Source organism: Hippocampus bargibanti, linkage group LG17 (assembly GCF_051943395.1).
Source record: "Hippocampus bargibanti isolate YZ-2025 linkage group LG17, ASM5194339v1, whole genome shotgun sequence".
Taxonomy (NCBI): Eukaryota; Metazoa; Chordata; class Actinopteri; order Syngnathiformes; family Syngnathidae; genus Hippocampus; species Hippocampus bargibanti.
Window position 1 is genome coordinate 12,878,516 of NC_142750.1, and position 21,153 is coordinate 12,899,668.

General features: G+C 42.3%; 3 protein-coding genes across 4 annotated transcripts; 2 read left to right on the top strand and 1 right to left on the bottom strand.

Moving 5' to 3' along the window:
- Positions 1-1,443: 1,443 nt before the first annotated feature.
- On the top strand, positions 1,444-14,332 carry epn3a (epsin 3a). 2 transcript variants are annotated; one of them, XM_089018400.1, is made up of 11 exons: positions 1,444-1,781; positions 3,371-4,067; positions 5,805-5,926; positions 7,241-7,318; positions 7,711-7,800; positions 8,871-8,954; positions 9,428-9,557; positions 9,768-9,923; positions 11,847-11,912; positions 11,984-12,211; positions 13,481-14,332. In XM_089018400.1, exons 2-11 carry the CDS (start codon positions 3,503-3,505, stop codon positions 13,747-13,749), a joined length of 1,788 nt encoding a protein of 595 aa, XP_088874526.1. In that variant the 5' UTR covers positions 1,444-1,781; positions 3,371-3,502; the 3' UTR covers positions 13,750-14,332. The 2 variants fall into 2 exon arrangements, with proteins under 2 accessions (XP_088874526.1, XP_088874527.1); XM_089018401.1 differs by lacking the exon at positions 7,241-7,318 and having other exon boundaries at positions 1,448-1,781.
- arl16 (ARF like GTPase 16) lies at positions 13,944-16,100 on the bottom strand. Its single transcript, XM_089018402.1, has 5 exons — positions 15,963-16,100; positions 15,690-15,744; positions 15,400-15,516; positions 15,207-15,322; positions 13,944-15,111 (listed from the first exon to the last, which is right to left on the bottom strand). The coding sequence occupies exons 1-5, from the start codon at positions 16,085-16,087 to the stop codon at positions 14,949-14,951; spliced, it is 576 nt and encodes a 191-aa protein (XP_088874528.1). The 5' UTR covers positions 16,088-16,100; the 3' UTR covers positions 13,944-14,948.
- A 602-nt stretch (positions 16,101-16,702) lies between these two features.
- mrpl12 (mitochondrial ribosomal protein L12) lies at positions 16,703-20,876 on the top strand. Its single transcript, XM_089018403.1, has 5 exons — positions 16,703-16,845; positions 18,166-18,364; positions 18,646-18,717; positions 19,553-19,687; positions 19,961-20,876. The coding sequence occupies exons 1-5, from the start codon at positions 16,787-16,789 to the stop codon at positions 20,075-20,077; spliced, it is 582 nt and encodes a 193-aa protein (XP_088874529.1). The 5' UTR covers positions 16,703-16,786; the 3' UTR covers positions 20,078-20,876.
- The last annotated feature ends 277 nt before the right edge of the window (positions 20,877-21,153 follow it).

Sequence of the window (21,153 nt, forward strand, 5' to 3'; positions counted from 1 at the left end):
AGACTCTCACATCTTCTGTCCGACGTAAATCTGATTCAATTCCAAGCAGCGACAGTTCCACATATGAATCGGGGTGATGATGAGCCAAATACAGTAGTCTCGTTATATCGATAGTACTGCTTATTACGATACTATTTCTATGAATGCAAGGAGAAAATTTACATGCCGCAGGATCGGATATATCGATAGTCCGGTTATATCGATATTTTTTCCGACTCCCGAGAATATCGATATAACAAGACTTTATGACCTGTTTTTTTGGGTTGGATCTCTGAAATATGTTTGTGTCCATTTTCTGTCTTCTTTACATACTTGCTCTCCCTTTGCGTCCCTTCCCCCTGTCGGCACACAACCTTCCTCCTTGTGCTGACCTCCGCGGGCCTTTGTTTTGAAACAAAGAATGCTCAGGCATCTCTGTTCAGCAGACATAAAAGGTGCAGTGGAGGGAGGGAGGGAGGGAGTGTCTGGATGGCAGCTATGAAGTCGAGCCCGACAGACCTGATTGGTGAGGATCAAAATGAAACCGCCACAACCCTAGATGATTTTAATGTTGGGGTAAAAAAAAGGACATCCCTCCGTTGTGCTGCTTCAGGCCATGGCGCCATCACCCCTGTTGACATTTGCAACACTTGAGTGTTTTTTCAAGGAGGAGCTGGAATTTCCTGTACATCCTGCTCCGCCGAGCACTTACCGGTCGCTGCTCTGTAACGTTTCCGCCACTTTTCACGACCGACGTTATCGGTCTTGCTGCGCATGCGGCTCACCGAGATTACTAAACCTCAAAGCCAAAAAGCGTAAATCCTGCATAATGCATAAGGACCTGACTTCAGACCATGTGCCATTAGCACTGATACATAACTCAAGAGCCCTAACTTTCTGCTTCATGGGAAATGGGCCTCTCAGTCAAACCCCGGTGGGACATATTGCTTTTATATGAACACTTGGTTATATTGACCATACTTTTTTACAGATACAGTCCCAAATAAGAAGGGATGAATGCAGCTTCAGCCACATCTCACACTGAAACATGTGAATTTGATGTTTTGGAAAGCCACGCCCACAGTGGATTCTCAGTAGCTATCTGTATCTTCGATATAACTGGTAAGGTCCAACCAGTTTTGTGTTGTCCTCAGTCATGCCACATGTGACTTACCATGTGAGACATGTTACACCCTGGAATCGTTGCCAGCCAATGGCAGGGATGTCGGGGAAGGGGAGATAAATCATCAACAGTGATTCAGTGAATCTGCGTGCATTCATTTTCTCTTTAAATACTCGTTCAACTGATTTTACTTTTTTAAATCGGTTTTAAGATAATTGTTGGACAGCTGCAAAGACTGATTACTTTGTAGTACTTGTTTGTAGTGACTTTACATTAAACTTTTTTTATCATTTCAGGTTTTCTATTTTTTTAAGTACGGGGAGAAGATCTGTTCTTTTGTCTTGGCCCCAGCAAAGAAAGGGTTAATGTTGACTTTGCATGCACAGTGCCGGCAGGCCAGCCTCTTTCACCGACCCACCCCACCCTCCCTTGCGCGTTAGTGGTGTTTTCAGGAGTGGTGTGGGGGTGCTCCGGCCTTTACCCAGCACTACAATACACTAATATAAACAGGATTTTTTTTGTTCCACGTGAATTTAGAACTAGATAGAAGATATTTTTGCACTATTTGTGCTTTACCCTTATCGGCTTGCCGGGACATGCCGAGAGGCGGAAGCACATTTTGGTCTTATTTCCTCCTTCCACTCAAAAGTTTGGAGCATGACGCTGCCATGTCATGAAGGTAAGAAAAGGGGAGTGGAAGAATTGAACATTTCTGTTATTTATACGTCTCAATTCCATGTTTTACTATTTGTATTTTCATCGAAATCACAGAAGCTGAGTCACTGTGAGATAGTTCGCCTCCTCGTCCTGTTCGACGCAGTGTCCCGGGAAAATTCGATCCGCATCGAACAAAGTGAACTAAAAATGCGCCTTTTCAATTTCATTCCAAATGAAATTTGCCGTTCAATTCGCTCATTTAGAGTTAAATTACGTGTATTTAAGACCTCGGCTGTGTTGCTTTTGTGACGAAAGGATGGAACCCTAAATTCACAACGGTATCCTAACTCGAATCAGCATCGTCAACAGTGGTTGAAAAAAAATGTGAAAACTATTCTTGTTTACGTTTCGTTTTACCGGCAATAAAGCAACAGGAAGTGCACCACGTGAGCCGCCTTGACATCAGGCCTAATATTTTTAAGGTGAATAATTAATCGGACAAACATTTCTTTTTCATTTTTACAGTGGGGGAGCACACAACTGAGGGAATTGTTTAAAGAAATTGACGCTGCCTTCACCCGTGCAGTCTATTAAAAATAACCAACTGTACCCTATTTACAAGTGATGAAAATTCCACATTGTTGATTCTGTCGACAAAAGTGGGGAAAAATAATCGCAATACGATTTTTTTCACTCGTTTGTTCGACAGCGAGCTACTTCCGTCTTTGCTAATCGATTACGTCAGGTGCCGAATGTACTGGAAGGTGCCATTTTAAATTCGGGTGGAATGTACCATGTAAAGGCCAAAGTGTCTCAAACTTTGAAAAGCGAAAATGAACGAACCCGGTCCACTAACGCAGCATAATTTCAAGAAATGACACCAGAACACAGAACATGTTTCCGATAATTCTCGCTTTGACATTTTAAAAAGTATGTTTATTATTGTTAGTTTCAAGTAGACTATTGATAGTGGGGGAAGAATTTATTACCACCGTTCAACTACAAATACAACATATTCTTAAAACGTCAAAAACTAATGACGTCTGTCAAGAAAGACATTTTACAATCTCTTCTGAACGAATGCGGTTGGACGTAATTATGTTGCCCATGAGTTTATCGCTCATCCTGCTGACTGACCGTTTTGATCAATCCAAAGTAATGAATGAAGAAGTGATGTATGCAACATTTCAAAACTGCTTCCTACTGATGGTCAAATGGTAAGCATGTTTAACAGAGTCAACTTGAAAACATTGCATTGGGTTTTGCACCGCAATCACTCTGCATTGTCCCATTGAAAGATGAGGCTTGGTGTCGAGTTTTGTCGGGCAATGTAGTCCGCCACCCCTTTTAACACCTTTCCCTGTGTTGGGAACCTCCTAGATTGATGTTAATTTTGGACAGTTTTATGTTTCCAAAAATATGATGATTTAGGATTGAGCAGGTCTATCTCACCATTGGCAATGTTTGGAATCACTGACGCATGCCACTTGCTGATTCCTGGTTTAAATTGTTCCTAGGCGTCCACTGTCTTATTTATGTGTGTCCCAATACTTTTTGTCCAAGTGATCCTATACTTCTCATTCATTGTCACATTGTCTTCCTCCTCAACAGGAACACATTTGTGGATTTAATTGAATTTGCAAAGACAAGCTTGGATTTATTTTTCTTTTTCGCTGAGCTGCTGCCAAAAGAGTCCCCTGCCTTTTTATTTCCCCTACTGGAGCCGTGAACACCACTGTCACCATGCAGACATCGTTGCGCCGGCAGATGAAAAATGTAGTGAACAACTACACGGATGCCGAGATCAAAGTGCGCGAGGCCACCTCCAATGACCCGTGGGGCGCCTCCAGCACACTGATGGCCGAGATTGCTGATCTGACCTACAACATGGTGGCGTTCACCGAGGTCATGGGTATGATCTGGAGGAGGCTCAATGACCACGGCAAGAACTGGCGCCATGTTTATAAGGCGCTCACATTGCTAGACTACCTGATCAAAGCAGGCTCGGTCCGCGTGGCGCAGGAGTGCCGGGATAACATTTACTCCATCCAGACCCTCAAGGACTTTCAGTACATAGACCGCGACGGAGAGGACCAGGGTATCCATATCCGCGAAAAGGCCAAGAAACTGGTGGCTCTGTTGAAGGACCCGGAAAAGCTGAAGAAAGATAGGGCCCAGGCGTTGAAGACCAAGTCGCGCATGGTGAGGGTCTATGGTGAATATGGAGAGCTACCTCCTCCATATCCGGCAGCCCACGCCAGCCACTACGGGATGTACGAGACTCGAAGTTCGCCCCCTTCTCTACAATGTGAGTAGTAAAGACGAACCGTATAGCAAATCACAAAGTCAGTCTTTTTCAGTCAGTATGCATTGGCCATTCAAACCTATGGACAATTTCGAGTTGAAATGTTCTCCATATGTGACCTGCGACCAATCCAGACTGCACTACAGCTCTGACCCAAAGTTACTTGAGAAAGCTCCAAAAGGTTTTTTTTTTGTTTTTGACCCCTTGAAGAGAAAAGCCGAAAGGAAAAGAAGAAGAAGTTCTTTTTAATGTGGAACCTTTTACTTTCTTCACTGAAAAACAAACATGCAGTCATCCCCTTCGGGCATTGTTGTGGTCTGTGTGGTTCTTAATTAAAATGTATGAAACGTTAGCATATGACCAACGGTGGTGGCTTCATGGTGGGATCTGCGGCATATTCAGACGCTTTCTGACTGTTTTACTGCCTCCAGTCTAGTATTTTTTCTCCCCAAGCAACTATGCCCTCAGCCCCTCTCCCTCACTCCGATATACATTCCATGCATATTTGGTCTCGGAGGTGAGCCAGTGGAAACATGTGGCTACCTCCTACCTTGAATCATCATCGGCTAGGTGCTTCAGAACTTTTACAGGAGTAGCACAATGCCAGATGCTCAGGCAAAATGAATCGTCCTTTTACATCATGGGTATCAAAATCATTTTTCGCCGTGGGCCACGTTGTAGTTATGATTTCCTCTTGGGGTCTGTTGTGGATTTGGGGAAGCCTTAGACTGTTTCATCCCCTCCACATTTTACATAAAGAGCACACAACAAATTAATGAATAACTAGTTTTCACATTTGTAGTAAAAAATAATGAATCTTATTGTGGTTTACATACAACAATTTGAAATTTTGGGTCGGACTTTAGCCAGCGTCATGGAATTTCACACACAAGTTATGTGGCAGGCCAGATTTGGCCCCCGGGCCTTGACTTTGACCCCGTGTGATTTAGAATGTTCCATTAACCTGCCAAGCATGTTTTTGGAATGTGGGAGGAAACCGGATGACCCGGAGAAAACATTGCAAACTCCATACAGGGAGGCCACAGCTGGAATTGAACTCCGTATACCTGCACTGTGGTAACGCACTAACTAACACTAACCACTGGATCACCAGGCCACTATTACAATAAATAATCATGAAAACAAATGACCACATGCTACTGATTAGCTTCCACAGTTGTGCAAACCCACTGAGAGGATTTGTCCTATTCCGATGGGCTTCATTCCAAATTCATCCATCTTCCAAAATCTTCCCCGAGCGCATAGGCGCAGCATTGTTCTCATTCTGGGCCTACTAAGTGGTAGCCAATGGTAACAAAGATCCTAAACAACAAAAGACCACAGATATATTAACATTCAGCCCCAGTACCAGCGCCTTTCTGACCCAAGAATGCAGCCAAAGCGTGTGTATCTATCTATCTATCTATCTATCTATCTATCTATCTATCTATCTATCTATCTATCTATCTATCTATCTATCTATCTATCTATCTATCTATCTATCTATCTATCTATCTATCTATCTATCTATCTATCTATCTATCTATCTATCTATCTATCTATCTATCTATCTATCTATCTATCTATCTATCTATCTATCTATCTATCTATCTATCTATCTATCTATCTATCTATCCATCCATCCATCCATCCATCCATTTATTGTCCCTTTTTGCAACTTCTGGCAATGTTTTTGCTACTTCCTGAAAGACTCATTCCCCTCTCCTCTCCTTCCTCCAGCCTCCTCCTCTTCCTCTCCTCGACTCGCGCCGGAGTTGGAGCAAGCTCGACCGACCACCACAGGGGAGGAGGAGCTCCAGCTGCAGCTAGCCTTGGCCATGAGCCGAGAGGAAAGCGAAAAGGTATGCTGGATTGCACGTATACACAACTACTGTACACTGTTAACAGTACACAGATAATATTAAAGCAGAGCAAAGCGGTGAATAGTAAGAAAGATGCACATTTTACCAATCATCTTTCGTTCGGGTTCTCCTCTATGATGTATCTTGCTGAACATTGTGCGTTAACCTCACAGTGCTGTCTTCATTGTCTTTTGAAATAATAGCATTTGATAGAGCTGCATAATGAATTCGATTTCTATTGTATCTAGAACACAATTTGGCAAACCACGATTAAACTAACCTGATCGTTGGTAATCTTGATTTAAAATGCAGGATCTGTTACAAATTGAAATTCTCAACCAGTCTTAAGCCAACCAGCAGGAGGCTTTATGAAACGGCCCAAATAACAATCAAGTGCACCATGCAGTAGGAATTTGATGACAGCAATTCATGTCAAGGGAAGAAAGTTCCCCAAAAATTGCAGATGAGGAGATAGTGTCTCGAAAACCACTGTCACCATAATGAGGCCCGTGGGCACTATGCAGCTCCTTCAAAGATTTGGGTCTGTTTTAAAAATGGATCACCAGAAAAGTGATAGAAAATGAGTATTTTTTTAATGAACTTGTTATTGTATTTTTGCATATTGAAGAATTGTGATTAATAATCATAATCACTGTATTGATGAAAAACACATATTCGTGCTTATCATTTTGGCCATAATCATGCAGCTTTAGTATTTGGATATGATTCTTTTGAAGGGAGTGTATTTTAACCCCGTGTATTTTCACCCCGTGTTAATCCACCTGGATGATGTTTATTGCTGGGGGAAAAAACGTAGACTTGTTTTTCCATCTGGGAGTTGTTTTGTTTGCCCCCCCCCCCCCCCCCCCCCCCCCCCCCCCCCCCCCAAGTTGTCATTGGTCATATGCTCGGCCCTCTGTGACTGCGATAAGTACTTTTAATGTCCGTGCGTGTGCATTTGTGAAACACAAGAATGCCCAAAAAGTACGGTAAAGCCCCACCTGTGAGATTTTAGTCACGTCCATTTGCAACGGAGCCATGAAGCCCTGCTTATATGCATGCCGCCATTTCGCCGAGAACAGAGCATCTCTGTCTCTGACTCGGCCAGTAATGGCACTGGGATCCATCACTGCGAGCCAGCCAAACAGCAAGCACATATCCAAGCACGGCCAGGCGCCTAACACGCACCCCGGCCTCCTCTTCAGGATAAAATTACTCAGAGGAAGGCACACTGAGAGAAATCATCTTATGAACGAATGTCCTCAGGTTGTAACGCAGGTCCTTGCCTCTAATCCTTGCTCCCTTTGACCATAGCCGACAACTACAACAGTGGTTCTCGATGAAAAGACCGCAATGCAGATTGCTGTGAGCCTCAGCAAAGAGGTTAAGAAGGTACCTCTTTGCTTGGTCCAGGGACGTGAAGGGAACGTTATTTTTCTCACTTCTTCCTTCCGAAAACTTTCTTACACAACATGGACAATCGTGTTGAGAGGGCTTTGGCACAACCCATTTGCTGACCTTGACCAAATCTATGTTTCCACTTTTAAGGTAGCACTCTATAATCCTGTCTGAAGTCTACTCAGAAATGTGTCCCAATACTTTTGTCCATGTTGTGTCATCATGGATACCCCCCACACCCCAGGTCTTTATTTAACTCACTGGTCAAACTTCTCTTAATGGTGTGAGGTACTTGTGGTGTCATGATGTGACAGAAATGTAATCACAGTTTTTTTGTTTGTTTGTGTGTGTGTCTTGGTTTTCGTTCCATTTGGCTCCACTCGCAGTCGGTCAAGCGTCCGCCCACCACGGTGGACATGGATGAGGATTCTCAACTCAAGTTAGCACTGAACATGAGCAAGGAAGCACACCAAAAGGTAGGCAAAACAAATGAAATCCCAATCAAACAAATTAGGGAATCGGAACCAGAATCAGATAACCTTTAATTGTCCCACAATGGGGAAATTTGCAGTCCACAGCAGCAATTTGAAATGGGATGGGGGATGGGGGTGAAAGGATAAAAAAACAAGATATTCTAAGCATGCCATAAACGTGTTTAAAATTTCTTATGTTGAAACAACAAACCGTATTCCATCGATTGGACATCTTCAGAAAGCCTTTAACTCATTCACGGCCAGACGATGTGCAAAAATGTGTCAACTCTAGTACCAGGGTTTTTGTCATTTTCACTCAAATTGCAGGACCCACAGATTATTGAGTTTTACGACTACATAAACATTCAATACACCAGGGGTGTCAAAGTTATTTTTTGCAGCGGGCCACATTGTAGTTATGGTTTCCTCTCGAGGGCCGTTATGAATTTGGGGAACCCATTAAAATGTTTAAATCCCTTCAAATATTACATATAGAGCACACAGCAAATTAATAAATAACTCGTTTTCATATCTGAAGTCAAGAATAATGACTTTTATTGTGGTTGACATCCAAAAATATGAAATTTTGGCTCAGATTTTAGCAATCATCATGGAATTTAACAAGTTTGATTTGCTTTCGCGGGCCGAAAAAAATGAGGTGGCGGGCCGGATTTGGCCCGCGGGCCTTGACTTTGACACCTGTGCAATACACCATTAGAACCCTTGAACTCTCTTCTTTTATCAGAAAAGGAGTTTATTCCCAAGTTATATGGGTCTGGAGGTATCTGAGGTTAAAATGGGGTAGCTGTCCAAAATACAATACAATACATATTGATTTATATAGCACTTTAACAACAGCTGAAGGCAAATGCTGCCTCCTCGTGGAATGGGAAACACATTGCCAGAGGTCTGACCAGCGCTTTATCGACACCCTCTCAAGAAAAAAACTAAACCCGAATACATTTGGCAATGGCAGCAAATGAGTTAATAGTCCCACAATGGGGAAATGTGCTTGTTAAAATATATATATATATTCAAGCAGCTATGGCGACTACTGTATTTTGTGTTGACAGGAGCAACGTGGCCGCCAAGGAGATGAATCAATGCTCAAGAAAGCTTTGGAGGAGAGCAAACGCGAGATGTCGTCTAAAGGCGGGGTATGAAATTTTAGGGTATGGAATACCCTATTTGGGGTGGGAGTGAGTGACATTGTGCCCTCAGACTGAATCATATGTTATTCCAGTAATAAAAATTAGCAGGGTCTGTACCGTATTTTCCGGTGAATAAGTGTCTTAATTTTCTTCAAAAGATGACCCTGCACCTTATATCCAGGTGTGCCTTATATGTGAAGTAATATTGAGCCACAACCGGTCTCTCAGCTACTGTCAGCAGCCACTGACTCCATTCCCCTCAACCGGGCGCACTCCATTCCCCAATAGGGGAATGGAGTGCGCCTTATAGTCCAGTGCGCCTTATATATGGAAAAAGTTTGAAAATACAACATTCATTGGCTGTGCGCCTTATACTCCAGTGCGCCTGACATACCGGAAAATTCAGTATTCATTTCCAACTCAAATGTTTAAACTTTGTGAGAGGCTACTTACCAGTGTGTGTTTTTCCTTGCTGTCAGACTGCCTTCATGGATCTGGTTGATGTTTTTGCCGTGCCAAAAGACCCTCCTCCAAGTGAAAACATCTGGCATAAAACCCCTTTCCAAGCGTCCGCTCGTGCGGGGGCCACAGATCCCTGGAACCACTTGGGTGAGTGTCTGAGCATTACGGGCTGAAAAAGTTGAAGTGCATGAATCACACATCATTTTGGAAAGAGAAAAATAGGAAATAATATGAAGTCCCCATAACTGTCATGAACTAAAAACAATGTTGTGAAAGAGGAGGGGTGTTCCCACGTTGTGTGCATGAAAATGTGCAACAAAGTCATCCACCCTCTCCAATTTTCTCCTGCCAATAAAGACGGAAGCCGCAGCTCGTCAAAAAATGATGATGCCGCCTGGATGATACCTCCTACCTCCAACAGCCCTCCTCCACCATGGGAGCCCAGCTCTCCCCCAGTCAACCCTTGGGACCCGCCACCTGGCACAGCCTCCTCCAACCTATGGGGTACAGCAGGTGGATGTGCATTCCGATTTTTGATATTGTGTCATTTATCACTTTGTCATTGATTAAAATGTTAGATTACGGAATCCATTGCTTGACTTCAAAGTCTATATAGACGCTGCAATGAATGTTTATGTAGTCCTAAAACTCAATATTCTATGGTTCCTGGAATTTGAGTGACAATGACAAAATCCCTGGCACTGGAGTGGACACATTTTTGCACATGTCCGGCAGTGAATGAGTTAATGGAGAAATAACAAATGATGGGACAATGGTATCCAATTGTGAAACTATATCAAATTGACTATTTTTGCTACCTATGGGTTTTCCTAACAGAACATAGAACTCTGTTGGGCCCCCTTTTTTGCTTCGGATGTTTAGGAGACCGAGTAGCACAGACATGGGCAAACTACGGCCCGCGGGCCACATACAGCCCGTTAGACTTTTTAATCCGGACCGCCGAACTTGTCCAAATTATAGTAAAAACTGTGTCTGAAAGTCATGACAAAAAGTTAGCGGACAACAGGACAGACAACTCTGAAAAGCGGCCTGCCCGGCCATAAAACTGCCTGCCCCATTTTTCACAACTTGTAACACAATGCGACAAGCGCAAAGTATAAAGTTTTTTTTTTAAATTAACTTTCCACAAATGCTACCTCGCTTAAATTACGGTAAATATCCGTGGCTGAAGATTTTGCTCCAGTTGTCGTTTGTCGTCATGGTGCACAATGCAATGTTTGCATTGTGTTGTCTGCTACAAGCCACTAAGCGCCTTTCATAACTCTCAAGTACACTTTACAGTCACGATATAATGTAAGTTTACGTTTTGTAGCGTCACAAATTTTGTTAGCTTCTTTTGAATTTTTCTTCTGGGCTGAGGTTCTGTGCATCTATTTTGAAAAATGATATGCAAATGCACAACCTTATAACGATTGGGAAAGTCCGAAGCATGAAGCAGGCTTCTGATTGGCTGCCGTGCCGAGTATGCAAATTTCAACTGCAGGTAGTCTATGTCTGTGTGCTTGGCAACGATACACGTGCAGTGTTTGCGCGTGAATCAGTATCTGCGAAATACTATGTAAATGCCATATCTTGCATATTCCTTGAGACAAATGTATTAACTGATAATTTTTCACATTTGAAAGACAGTTAATAAATTGGGTTGTAGTGTTCTTACTCTGCTATGAGGTTTGCACCCACTACATTTAATGCTTTAGGTTTAGTATATCCGGCCCAAAAACTCCCTCCAAATACTCCGGGCCCGGCCCCTCTGTCAAATTTTAGAACCCATTGTGGCCCGCGAGTCAAAAAGTTTGCCCACCCATGGAGTAGCATGACAGAGGGTACAAAAAGAGAGAACCTAGGATGGAGGAGTTAAGCTAATATGTGTCGTGGAATTAATTGATGACTACTCCAGGACGTATTATAATTAGTCAGCTGGGATGACATAAAACAATTTTTTTGCCACGGTCCACATTGTAGTTACGGTTTCCTCTGGGGAGCTGTTATGAATTTGAGGAAGCCATTACAATGTTTAAGACCCTCCACGTTATACATCTACAACGCACAACAAATTAATGAGTAACTAGTTTTCAAATGTGAAGTAAAAAATAGTGACTGTTATTGTGGTTTACATGGGACAATTTGAAATTTTGGTTCAGACTTTAGCAAGCATCATAGAATTTTACGAGGTTGATTTGCTTTCGCGGGCCGAGTAAAATGATGTGGCGGGCCAGATTTGGCTCCCGGGCCTTGACGTTTGACACCCGTGACATAAGATAAGAAAGGATTCATTTGTCTCAAAATGGAGGAATTGCCCTTTTACAGCATCGAAATTATGAGGGATTAAGAGAACAAGAAAAAGTATACTCGTCCCCCAAAGGTTCCATGCACTATAGAAAATAAATGGCGGCATATGATGTTCTGACATTTCAGGAGCATCTGCAGCGGATCCTTTCAAAGCACCCACAAAGTCCCCTCTCAGATCTGTGAGCCCCTCCGGTAATGATTGAACTAAATTATGTAATCAAGATTTTTCCCCGGTGCCAAACAAATCCAACTCTCCTTTTTAGATGGCGATCTGTTCGATGAGGCCATGGATGGAGGGAAGCTCAATGGGCAGAGGGAAGGCAGCCCTGAGATGTTTGACTTGCACCAGCTAGGACAGAGCCTGGCGGACCCGAACCCTCGCATGGTGCATACCCCCGAGTCCTTCCTCGGCCCCGCAGCCGCCTCTTTGGTCAACCTGGACACGCTGATCCCTGCTAACTCCCAAGCCAGCTTGAACCCTTTTCTAGCAGGTAACTGCTCATTTAGGGTCCAGCATATTTTTTTTTAACATGAGACGAAAGGCATTTATCTGTTGGTTGTTGAGGTTATCAATAGGGTGAAAATGTTGTCAGCTACTGCATGTCCGTGGGTGTAGTTTATTTTTTTTTTATGAGAAAAGGGCAGGTGTTTATTTGCTTCTTTTCTGTTTAGTAACACAAGTCAAATGGGTTCACTTGCGTCATGAACGGTACAGTGAGACCTCAACTTACGAACTTAATTGGTTCCCAGACAGAGTGTGTAAGGTGAAAAGTGTGTATCTCAAAAATAAATTTCCCATAGGAAACCATTAAAATGGGAACAATATGTTCCCGGGTTTCCATAAAATATACTTTTCAACTAAATAAGCCTTAAAACTACACACAACATACCTTATTCTATGTATAATAAATGTGCTATTGTATTGTAATGAAAGAAATACACTGCATTGTATCATAAAGTCATTTTATTCACATTTGTGATGGTCATTTACGGCTTGATGGAATGGCGTTGGAGGTCAAAGGTCGAAGGGAATTGCTGTTTGGAAAGAGAGGCGCATTACATGAGGACTGTAATTAAAGAAATAAACATTGCTGTAAAATAAAGTTTCATTTACCTTTTTGTTGGTCGTTGATGGCTTATGGAAGGAGAGTCACCTTCCATAAGGACTGTTGGTAACAACCTCTGGTGCTGTTCGGTCGTGTGCTTCCGCCGAAGATCACTCCGCCAGCCGTGGTGGGTGTGTATTATGAAAATAGTGCTTATTATAAGGTTTAATTTTCATAAATTTTACGTTTGTAAGATGAAGTTTGTAAGTTGAGGTCTCACTGTATCTTTGAGATTCAGCTACTACACTCAAACCTCAGTTTTCGTACGTCTCGGTTCTCTACCAATTTGGTTTTCAACCAAAAACGTCAGGTTTTTCATGCCTCGGTTTAGAACCAAAACTGGGTTCTCGATCAGACTGAGCACATCTGAATGCACCACTCGATTCCCCTCCGCTTATACGTCACTTCCTCGTGTTGTGTGTCATTGTGACCAATGCATTATCTTCGTGTGGCGTTCATTCCATTGTGAGCAGGCATGTTTGTATTGTTCAATCACCCAAAAATATTATAATGGGATATGATTCTGTTTTGAACAAATTGGCTTTCAAACCGGTTTCAGGAACAGATTATGGTGGGAAACCCAGGTTTCGTGACTGTATTACAAAAACTAACCTTTTGAATGCGTTTCAATGATTTTGCCTCTCATTTTTTTAGGCGCGGGTCATTCCACCACTGTCAACCCTTTTGATCCAGAGCCGGTCAGACACACTCTAAGTCAAATGGCCTCAAGCACACTGCAGCCTTCCCTTTCCTACAGCGCCTCCTTGCCTTTGCCCATCAGCCAGCACACGACCAGCCTCCCGTCGTCTTTCACCCACCCGACACACACAGGCCTGGAGTTGCCCCAGCCTCTGTTGCCCCTTTCCACGGATGGCGGTTTGGCCCCGCAGCCTGCAATGAACAATCAAAATCCTTTCCTCTGAGAAAACATTTAACCGAGTTACAAAAAAGGGAAATTGAACTGCAGTCCGAAGGAATCAAGTGGACATCCCCCACCGTTTTTCGAACATTGTGGCATAACAATCTAATAGATAAAGTAACAGGATCAAAATGATTGATCACCTAAAAGTCCTTTTCAGGCTTTCACGCAACAAAACAAGAACAGAAACAAACACAGTGTACGTTGTCATCGTAGCACTTTGGCCTTTATTTCCACTCAAATATGTTCTGCTGCCTTTGTGTAGTCAACAATCATGTTGCACACTCAGCCGTTTGTGTCAACGCCACTTGCTGTTGTTCAACATGGTGGACTTTTGCAGTACTGTTAAAAATAGATATCCGTGGGTTGTACAACGGGAAGATCATGTAGTTTGGGTGGGCTGACAGTGTTTCAGGATTTAGCTAATTGTAATCAACACAGAATTAATAGTGTCGTGGAAGGACTCCATTGATCGTTTCAACTTATTTTTGGTCATATTTCCTCAAATAGTGCCCTCCAACCCCAATAAATACATAAAAGCCCTGTCCCAATAAGTACAAAATAAAATAAAATAAATTCAACAAGTGCCTTGCTTTCCCTTTCCTGTGTGTGTCTTAGTTTGTAACCACTTCTATTAAGGAGTTAACAGGCAGGCTTAGACAGTGTCATCTGAAAGTTATTTACAGGGTAACTGAACTCAAGTGCTGAGACTGAATCGAAGGTTGACAACTACACTTCTCAACACAAATGTTAACATTCACTTGTCGGTTAGAAGCGCCCCCACCTTGATTTCAAGGTCACATACGCCCCCTAGAGGGTGATCGGAAACATATCAGTCACTTTATAAGGCACAAAAAAAAACAATATCCCACACCATCAAATATACAATTATAGTAATAATACATTTAATTTCTAAGCGCCTTTCAAAACTCTCAAGGACACTTTACAGTCACGGGATTTTGTTTTGTGCCGTGTCTTTTGCCTTCCAGTGAAAGACCATGTCATTTTTCTGCCTTTATGTCACTGGCAGAAATAATAAAGAATCATATAAAAACTACAAAAAATGTGACTGGATTCAACCATAAGTCTCTTGGTTAAATAATTTACTGTACATTGAACAATGATTTGACATTAAGCCGAAATAAATGTGCCTGCACAATTTAAATAAAACGCCATTGTTGCTTCCTTACACACCAATAATTGTCACTTGGTGATTGATTCCAACCACACCAAGACCTCAGGCAGTCCTGTTCCAGACCGGGCGCTCGCTTCCAGGACGGTGATCGGCTGAGGAGCACTGGCCACCATGTCATCCAGTCGAAACAGGGAGCGCATCTCTACCAGGCTCATGGTGCAATGAACATCCCTGGAAGAGGACCAGCAACAATTTGCTATGTTTCTGGTGTGTGTGTGTGTGTGTGTGTGTGTGCGCGCGCGCGCATGTCTCACAGTGTCGCTTACCTCTTGTTAAATATTATAAGCACTGAAGCGCATCGCAGAAGCTTAGTGGAAAGCACTGACAAAAGCTGGATGCATGATGCCGACACTTGAGCGATGTTGGATGAGTCCACCACAAACTTAAAAGACAAAAAATAACACGTATTATACACATGTTTTCAGTGTGTTTTGAGTTTTATGTGGGAGCAACACTGACGATGATTGATGAGCAGTCATTGAAATAACTGGGCCAGATTGGGCCCATGCAGCCTCCGAGCTCCCTTATTGTCAGCTTCTTTCGCCTCAGCGTCAAGTCTGTCAGATTGGTTCCCACCTGAGGAGAGGTAATACAGCCAACGAAATGCAAATACATTTTAAAAGATGTAGATGTATGTATGTACACCTCTTTCTTGAATACGATTATAATGCCTAAAATGTGACTAAAATGTTCAATGTCATCAATGGGTTTGTGTACGTATTAAAATGTAGACTGTCACTCTAATTTACAGTCGGCAGAGTGTGCGGAGGGCTATCCATTTCAACAGCTCCGTGCACACTGAGCTGTAAACAAAAAGTTAAGAAAGCAACAACAGTTAATCAAACGTCAAACAGCAAATGATCATTCCATTTGAGTTACAAGTGTCGGACCTGTAAATTTAGCTGGCAATGCCAATCGTGCTACAATGCCGAGCTACTGCTAAGGCGTGAGCGAAACATGCAGGCGAGATTCGCATTTTCTTCCATTTAGCATTTTAATATCGGAAACGACCAGAAAGGATATTGAGGAGTTGTTTTAGGAGCAATGTTTTCCCAACACCTGTCGCTCCTAGAAGCAAGCACTGTTCATTACTGCTCATTTTAGGTTCAGGGCTTCTTTGGGCACTAGCATGTTCGGAGTGTAGCATCACGGGGACCCATGGTGACAGTCACGTGATATTTTAATGTCTCGATCGCAATTTTCTCTGCACTTCGGTCACAGTCACGTGATTTGGAAGAGTATTCATACATCCCAATGACTCAATTCTCTCATTTTTATGATTAAAATTGAAAATATCTAACACAATAGATTTCCGTGTAATGTATATTGCGAATGGTCTTTGAGCTGTTTTTATATAATTTACAATGTTGATTCTTCGTTACTTTATGTCCTACATCATACCCATAATTAATGCACTCTATCAGTTGAGGAAGGAGAACTCACGGTTGACTTGAGTACGTCTTTATTCCAACTGCTAACAAGTGGATCTAACTCAAACAGAAAATGCAGTGAAATATATGTAACATAAACCCGCCCCCTCCCGTGTACCTGCTGGGTGACATGCCTGGTCCGAGTGCCCTTCACAGCACATTGAATAAAGTGAAACATAAAAAGTATGAAATTGCAAAAGAATGAATAAAAAACATGACGCGGATGCTCGAGTCGAAGCGAGTACCCGTAGTTGTTCGCAATGCATGCCGGGTAGGTCAGCATTCATTGTGGAGGCAGGACGCCATGTGCTTCTGAGGAAGACTTGCTTGTGTAAAACAGCGATTCGCTTACGAAGAACGAGGCCGCTCGTCGAAGAGCAACGCCGATACTTCAAGATTACAGGTTACATTTTAGCATGTACGGCACCAGACGCTGTCTTCGAACGGTGCTGCGGGCTGCGGTGAGCCTCCACCGGTACGTTTGCACTCATGTTACGCGCGGCGGAAGTCGCTCGGCATCTAACCGGCTCGTCAAGGGCAGACGGCAGGCCGGTGACAACCTCTGCGTTGACTTTACAACATGACTTATTTTGACTGTGTGTCTTTACAATGTTGTAAGTTATGCCTACATTAGCTATTGAGCTACATTGTTAGCAGTTTGTTGTACCAATGTGTCTCTTCGTCCCTCAATTGATAGCATTGTGTAGGTCAAGTGCAATTTGCACACGCGTTTTTGGACATGATACTATACTTTGCACACATTTATTGTTTTTTTTAACCTTTTCTATTGTCAAGGTCACCGTATGTGTAATTGATGCTCGCTAACGTTCTGACACGCTCGTCAAGGAAGTTGTTGAGATCTTGTGGTTTATTCACTAGTGATTAAAAAGCTCTGATATTTCTACTGTTAAAATTGAAAAGTGACAACAAAAAAACCGTGGTGGTGCCTACATGCGTTTAAAAACTGCGGTCCACGCTTGCAAAATTAAACTCATGCCAACGACATAGTTTTTTTTCCCCATTCACGTGTACAGTACAATTAATCAAAACGTCAGATTTCTGAGGCCGTTTATCTCGAAATTCAAAATCTGATCCGAATTAAAGTGCTGTGGTTTGATAATTTTTAGCAGTGTTTTCTTGACATGGTCGGGTCGAAATTGTAATCATTGATGGGGGATTGAACCAATTTTTTAAGTTGAGAGCGCTGCTTGGTGTTATTCGGAGACCATTCTTTATAACCTATAGGTGAATTTATTGCTGAGAAATTATTTCACAGCATTTTAAATCCAAAACACGACGTGCATGCATCATAAGACGGTTAGCTTTTATTTTGAAGGTGGCCAATGTCTTACTGGCGACGGGTTACCGATGTACAGTGAAAATACTGTAATCGTATTTTGGACACATTTTTTACGTCGTGGAAAATATGACACATCTTGCAAAAATTGTCTTTACAAAAAGTACGGTGTATGCTCAGATGTAATATCAATTAATTCCTCTTCTTTTTTCATTTATACACTCAGTGTGATTTTTTGTTTTGCTGGACACAAAGACAAATCTACCTCCAGCTATGTGGTGGTTAAAATGGTGACAAGAAACTGTTGAAGTGAGAGAAATATAAGATTATTTTTTTCAGTATGTTATGAGTTGAGATCATAGTGTTTGTGGCATATTAATGCCACAGTAGAAAATCAAGGCAATTTTAGACATTCTCAGGGTGAGCTGTGTGTGTGTTTCACTTTATGCAGTATTAAAGTAGCCACTTTAATGGTTGGTTGGTATGGTTTTTGCCCAGACAACAGCAGCAGCAGAAGACGCCGGCATGGTGCGCACTGCGACTACTCAAGACGAGCGCCGCCGCCCGCTCGGATGCCTTGGTCACGCCACCGTTGGACGGAGCCCCCAAGCAGTACTCTCCCAAAATCCAGCAGCTCGTGAGCGAAATAGCCGGCCTCACGTTGTTAGAGGTGTCGGACCTCAATGAGCTCCTCAAGGTAAACACGTTTACAGACTCTGAATGGGTGATATGACACCCCGACAATTTACATGAACTTGCTTACAGAACTGGTGTAGATAAAATGTGTGTTGATTAGCTTTTATCACGCATATTCCTGCCATATCCGATTGAGCATTTATGCTGACAGTTGATCACTGTAGTCGACCCAAAATTTATCACCACTCTGAATCTTGACCACATAATTGCCTGCAACTACTACCTACTTAAACCAACCTCTCCTCCCATTTTCTCTAAATGTACTTTTCCTTCCTGTCACAGAAAACGTTGAATATTAAGGATGTTGGAATGATGCCGATGACAATGGCTGCATCAGCTGCTTCTGAATCCCAGGTAATAGTTTGCCGCTGAGCCTTCTGGTAACCAAAGCATCATCACCTTATCCGTCTTTGCTATGACTTTTGTATGAAGGCAAGAAAGTTTGCTTCAGTGTCGTGTGTGTGCTTCTTTTCGTGTAACATATGGAATTGAACAATTTGAAAAAGGTTTGCAAGTACATTTAAAACTATTCTGAAGTAGACAAAGCTCAGGTAATTGAAGTTTTTGATAGGCACTTAGAAACAAAATGTGTTATTATTAGTATTATTGTGTGGCTGCCGCTGCTCACCCACGGCAAAAAGCGTATCCAGTGACTGTAAAGTGATCTTGAGAGTTTTGAAAGGCGCTTATAATTGAAATGTATTATCATTATCATGATTAAAATGTACAATATGTACATATCATGAAGTGCTATCTACTGGTGGGTTAATAGAATGCAACGACCTAAATTGCTAGCAGCATTTAAAAGCATGCCCACTCCGCAGCCTCACTTGGCAAATGTACCGCCAATTTCTTCAGCAAAAGTGCAATGCTAATGTGAAGGAAAATCAACACATTTTTATACACTGTCGCTTAGGTGTTATCTTTTTTAATTTCTGTTATATTTGATCATTAATTTTAACTTCAATGCAAGTACATTTTGTCAGTTGGCGATTAAATAGTCTCCAAAATGTTTTTTGTGTCCTTGCTCATCTTCTTGACTGCTTTGTTGTTTGCTATTTTACATTTTTTAATGAGTTTTGAAGTCCATGTTAAATTTTGAAATGTGTAGCATACGTGAAGCATTATTATTATTTAAAAAAAAAAACTGCAATCAATTCCTTTTCCCTTTGGACTTGAATGTGATCAGGAGACAGAAGAGGAAGCACCGGTGAAGAAAGAGAAGACTCATTTCACTGTCAAACTAACTGAAGTCAACACGGCTGAGAAAGTCAAGCTCATTAAGGAAGTGAAGAACTGCATGCAAGGCTTGAACCTGGTGCAGGTCAGTCTCACAATTCCACCAAAGCTTTGGGATGTTTCATTTCATGGCGCATTTTATTTTTAGGCAACGTTAATTCTGAATGTCGCAGCTTCTCAATGTAATACATTTCCCTGAGCAATTCGCGATGGCGGAATTTACTGCGGCTTTCAAAGCACTACGCAGAAAGGAGGGAGGGGGGAAAAAATTGGTCGATTAAGTCTGTTGTCTAATTAAATCACTTTTCATGTTTATGTCTGCATGAATTAATTGGTTTTTGTTCTATTTTTCATCCAGGCCAAGAAGCTGGTGGAGTCTCTTCCTCAGGAGATCCGTGCTAACGTTTCCAAAGACGAGGCGGAGAAACTAAAAGCGGCTTTGCAGGCAGCCGGCGGCACCGTTGTTCTGGAGTAGACTGCAACCCCCCACCCTCCTGTACTTTGTCCATTTTTAATTGTTCAAGAAAAACGGCTCCCTTCATCTCGACTGCGTCTTCTGCGCCAGGGCGAACAAGTCAGACTGAACTTTTTACAAATACGCCCCGTGGTCGCCTTTGCCGGCACGTCTCACTTGCATGTGAGGACATTGAAAGAAAAGCATTTCCATTTGTTGGAGGGCACAGTTAAGTTTGTGTTACTAAAAGCAATTGTTGTCATTAAAAGTTGAAATATGAGCAACAACCCCCCCCCATATTTTATACCCACTAAACTCGAGGAACTGTACCTTTTCCTGGTCAATGAAATGACCACGTTCAAGATTTGAAGAAAAACAGGTTTCAGTTAAAGGACAACTGACACCATTGTTTTATTTCCTAACTGACATCAGAAAAACGTTTTATAGCATCTAAAATACCCAAGACACGCAGGCTGATATTTTTAGTCAAATGAAAAACACCAATAAAAATGACAGTGTCCAGAAACTACTTCAAATTGAACCTGGAAGTGGCCAGTTTCAGAAGGTCCCGCCCCCTTGTTCGTGATGTCATGCCAAGACGTCTTGCCTTGCTCGGGAATAAAAACAATGGCTTCAGATTCGGAGAATATGCTTTCTTGTTACTCATCCAGCTATGAATATGATTCAAATAGTTCTGAAGAGGAAAGCAAACATGTTTGCAATCGATTAAAGAAGACCTTCCGTATCAATTAGAGCCGTCAGGATTCCAATGTAGCGTCCCAGAAAATGCACAAGATGGCGCCCAAGATCCGTTGGAAATGGGCTGATTTGTCAGCGAATATCAAATACAGTAAAGTCTCGTTATATCGATATTCAAGGGAGTCCGAAAAAATATCGATATAACCGGGACTATCGATATATCCGACCCTGTTTGCATGTAATTTTCTCCGTGCGTGCATAGAAATAGTATCGATATAACCGGGACTATCGATATATCCGATATCGATATAACGAGACTTTACTGTAGTTGTCTTGCTGCAACACACAACGATTCACCATCGCGTTATTTATGTGTTTTCCTTCTAATTTTGCCATCA

Excerpts from the sequence above, each read along its gene's own strand:
- epn3a (XM_089018400.1), top strand. The coding sequence starts at position 3,503 with ATGCAGACATCGTTGCGCCGGCAGATGAAAAATGTAGTGAACAACTAC. Across the intron at positions 5,927-7,240 it reads GCCGAGAGGAAAGCGAAAAG|CCGACAACTACAACAGTGGT; the intron begins GTATGCTGGATT and ends CTTTGACCATAG. Across the intron at positions 11,913-11,983 it reads CAGATCTGTGAGCCCCTCCG|ATGGCGATCTGTTCGATGAG; the intron begins GTAATGATTGAA and ends TCTCCTTTTTAG.
- mrpl12 (XM_089018403.1), top strand. The coding sequence starts at position 16,787 with ATGTACGGCACCAGACGCTGTCTTCGAACGGTGCTGCGGGCTGCGGTG. Across the intron at positions 18,365-18,645 it reads ACCTCAATGAGCTCCTCAAG|AAAACGTTGAATATTAAGGA; the intron begins GTAAACACGTTT and ends TTCCTGTCACAG. Across the intron at positions 19,688-19,960 it reads AAGGCTTGAACCTGGTGCAG|GCCAAGAAGCTGGTGGAGTC; the intron begins GTCAGTCTCACA and ends TTTTTCATCCAG.
- arl16 (XM_089018402.1), bottom strand. The coding sequence starts at position 16,087 with ATGCTACACTCCGAACATGCTAGTGCCCAAAGAAGCCCTGAACCTAAA. Across the intron at positions 15,745-15,962 it reads CTCCTAAAACAACTCCTCAA|GCTCAGTGTGCACGGAGCTG; the intron begins TATCCTTTCTGG and ends TTTTTGTTTACA. Across the intron at positions 15,323-15,399 it reads ATGACTGCTCATCAATCATC|TTTGTGGTGGACTCATCCAA; the intron begins GTCAGTGTTGCT and ends TTGTCTTTTAAG.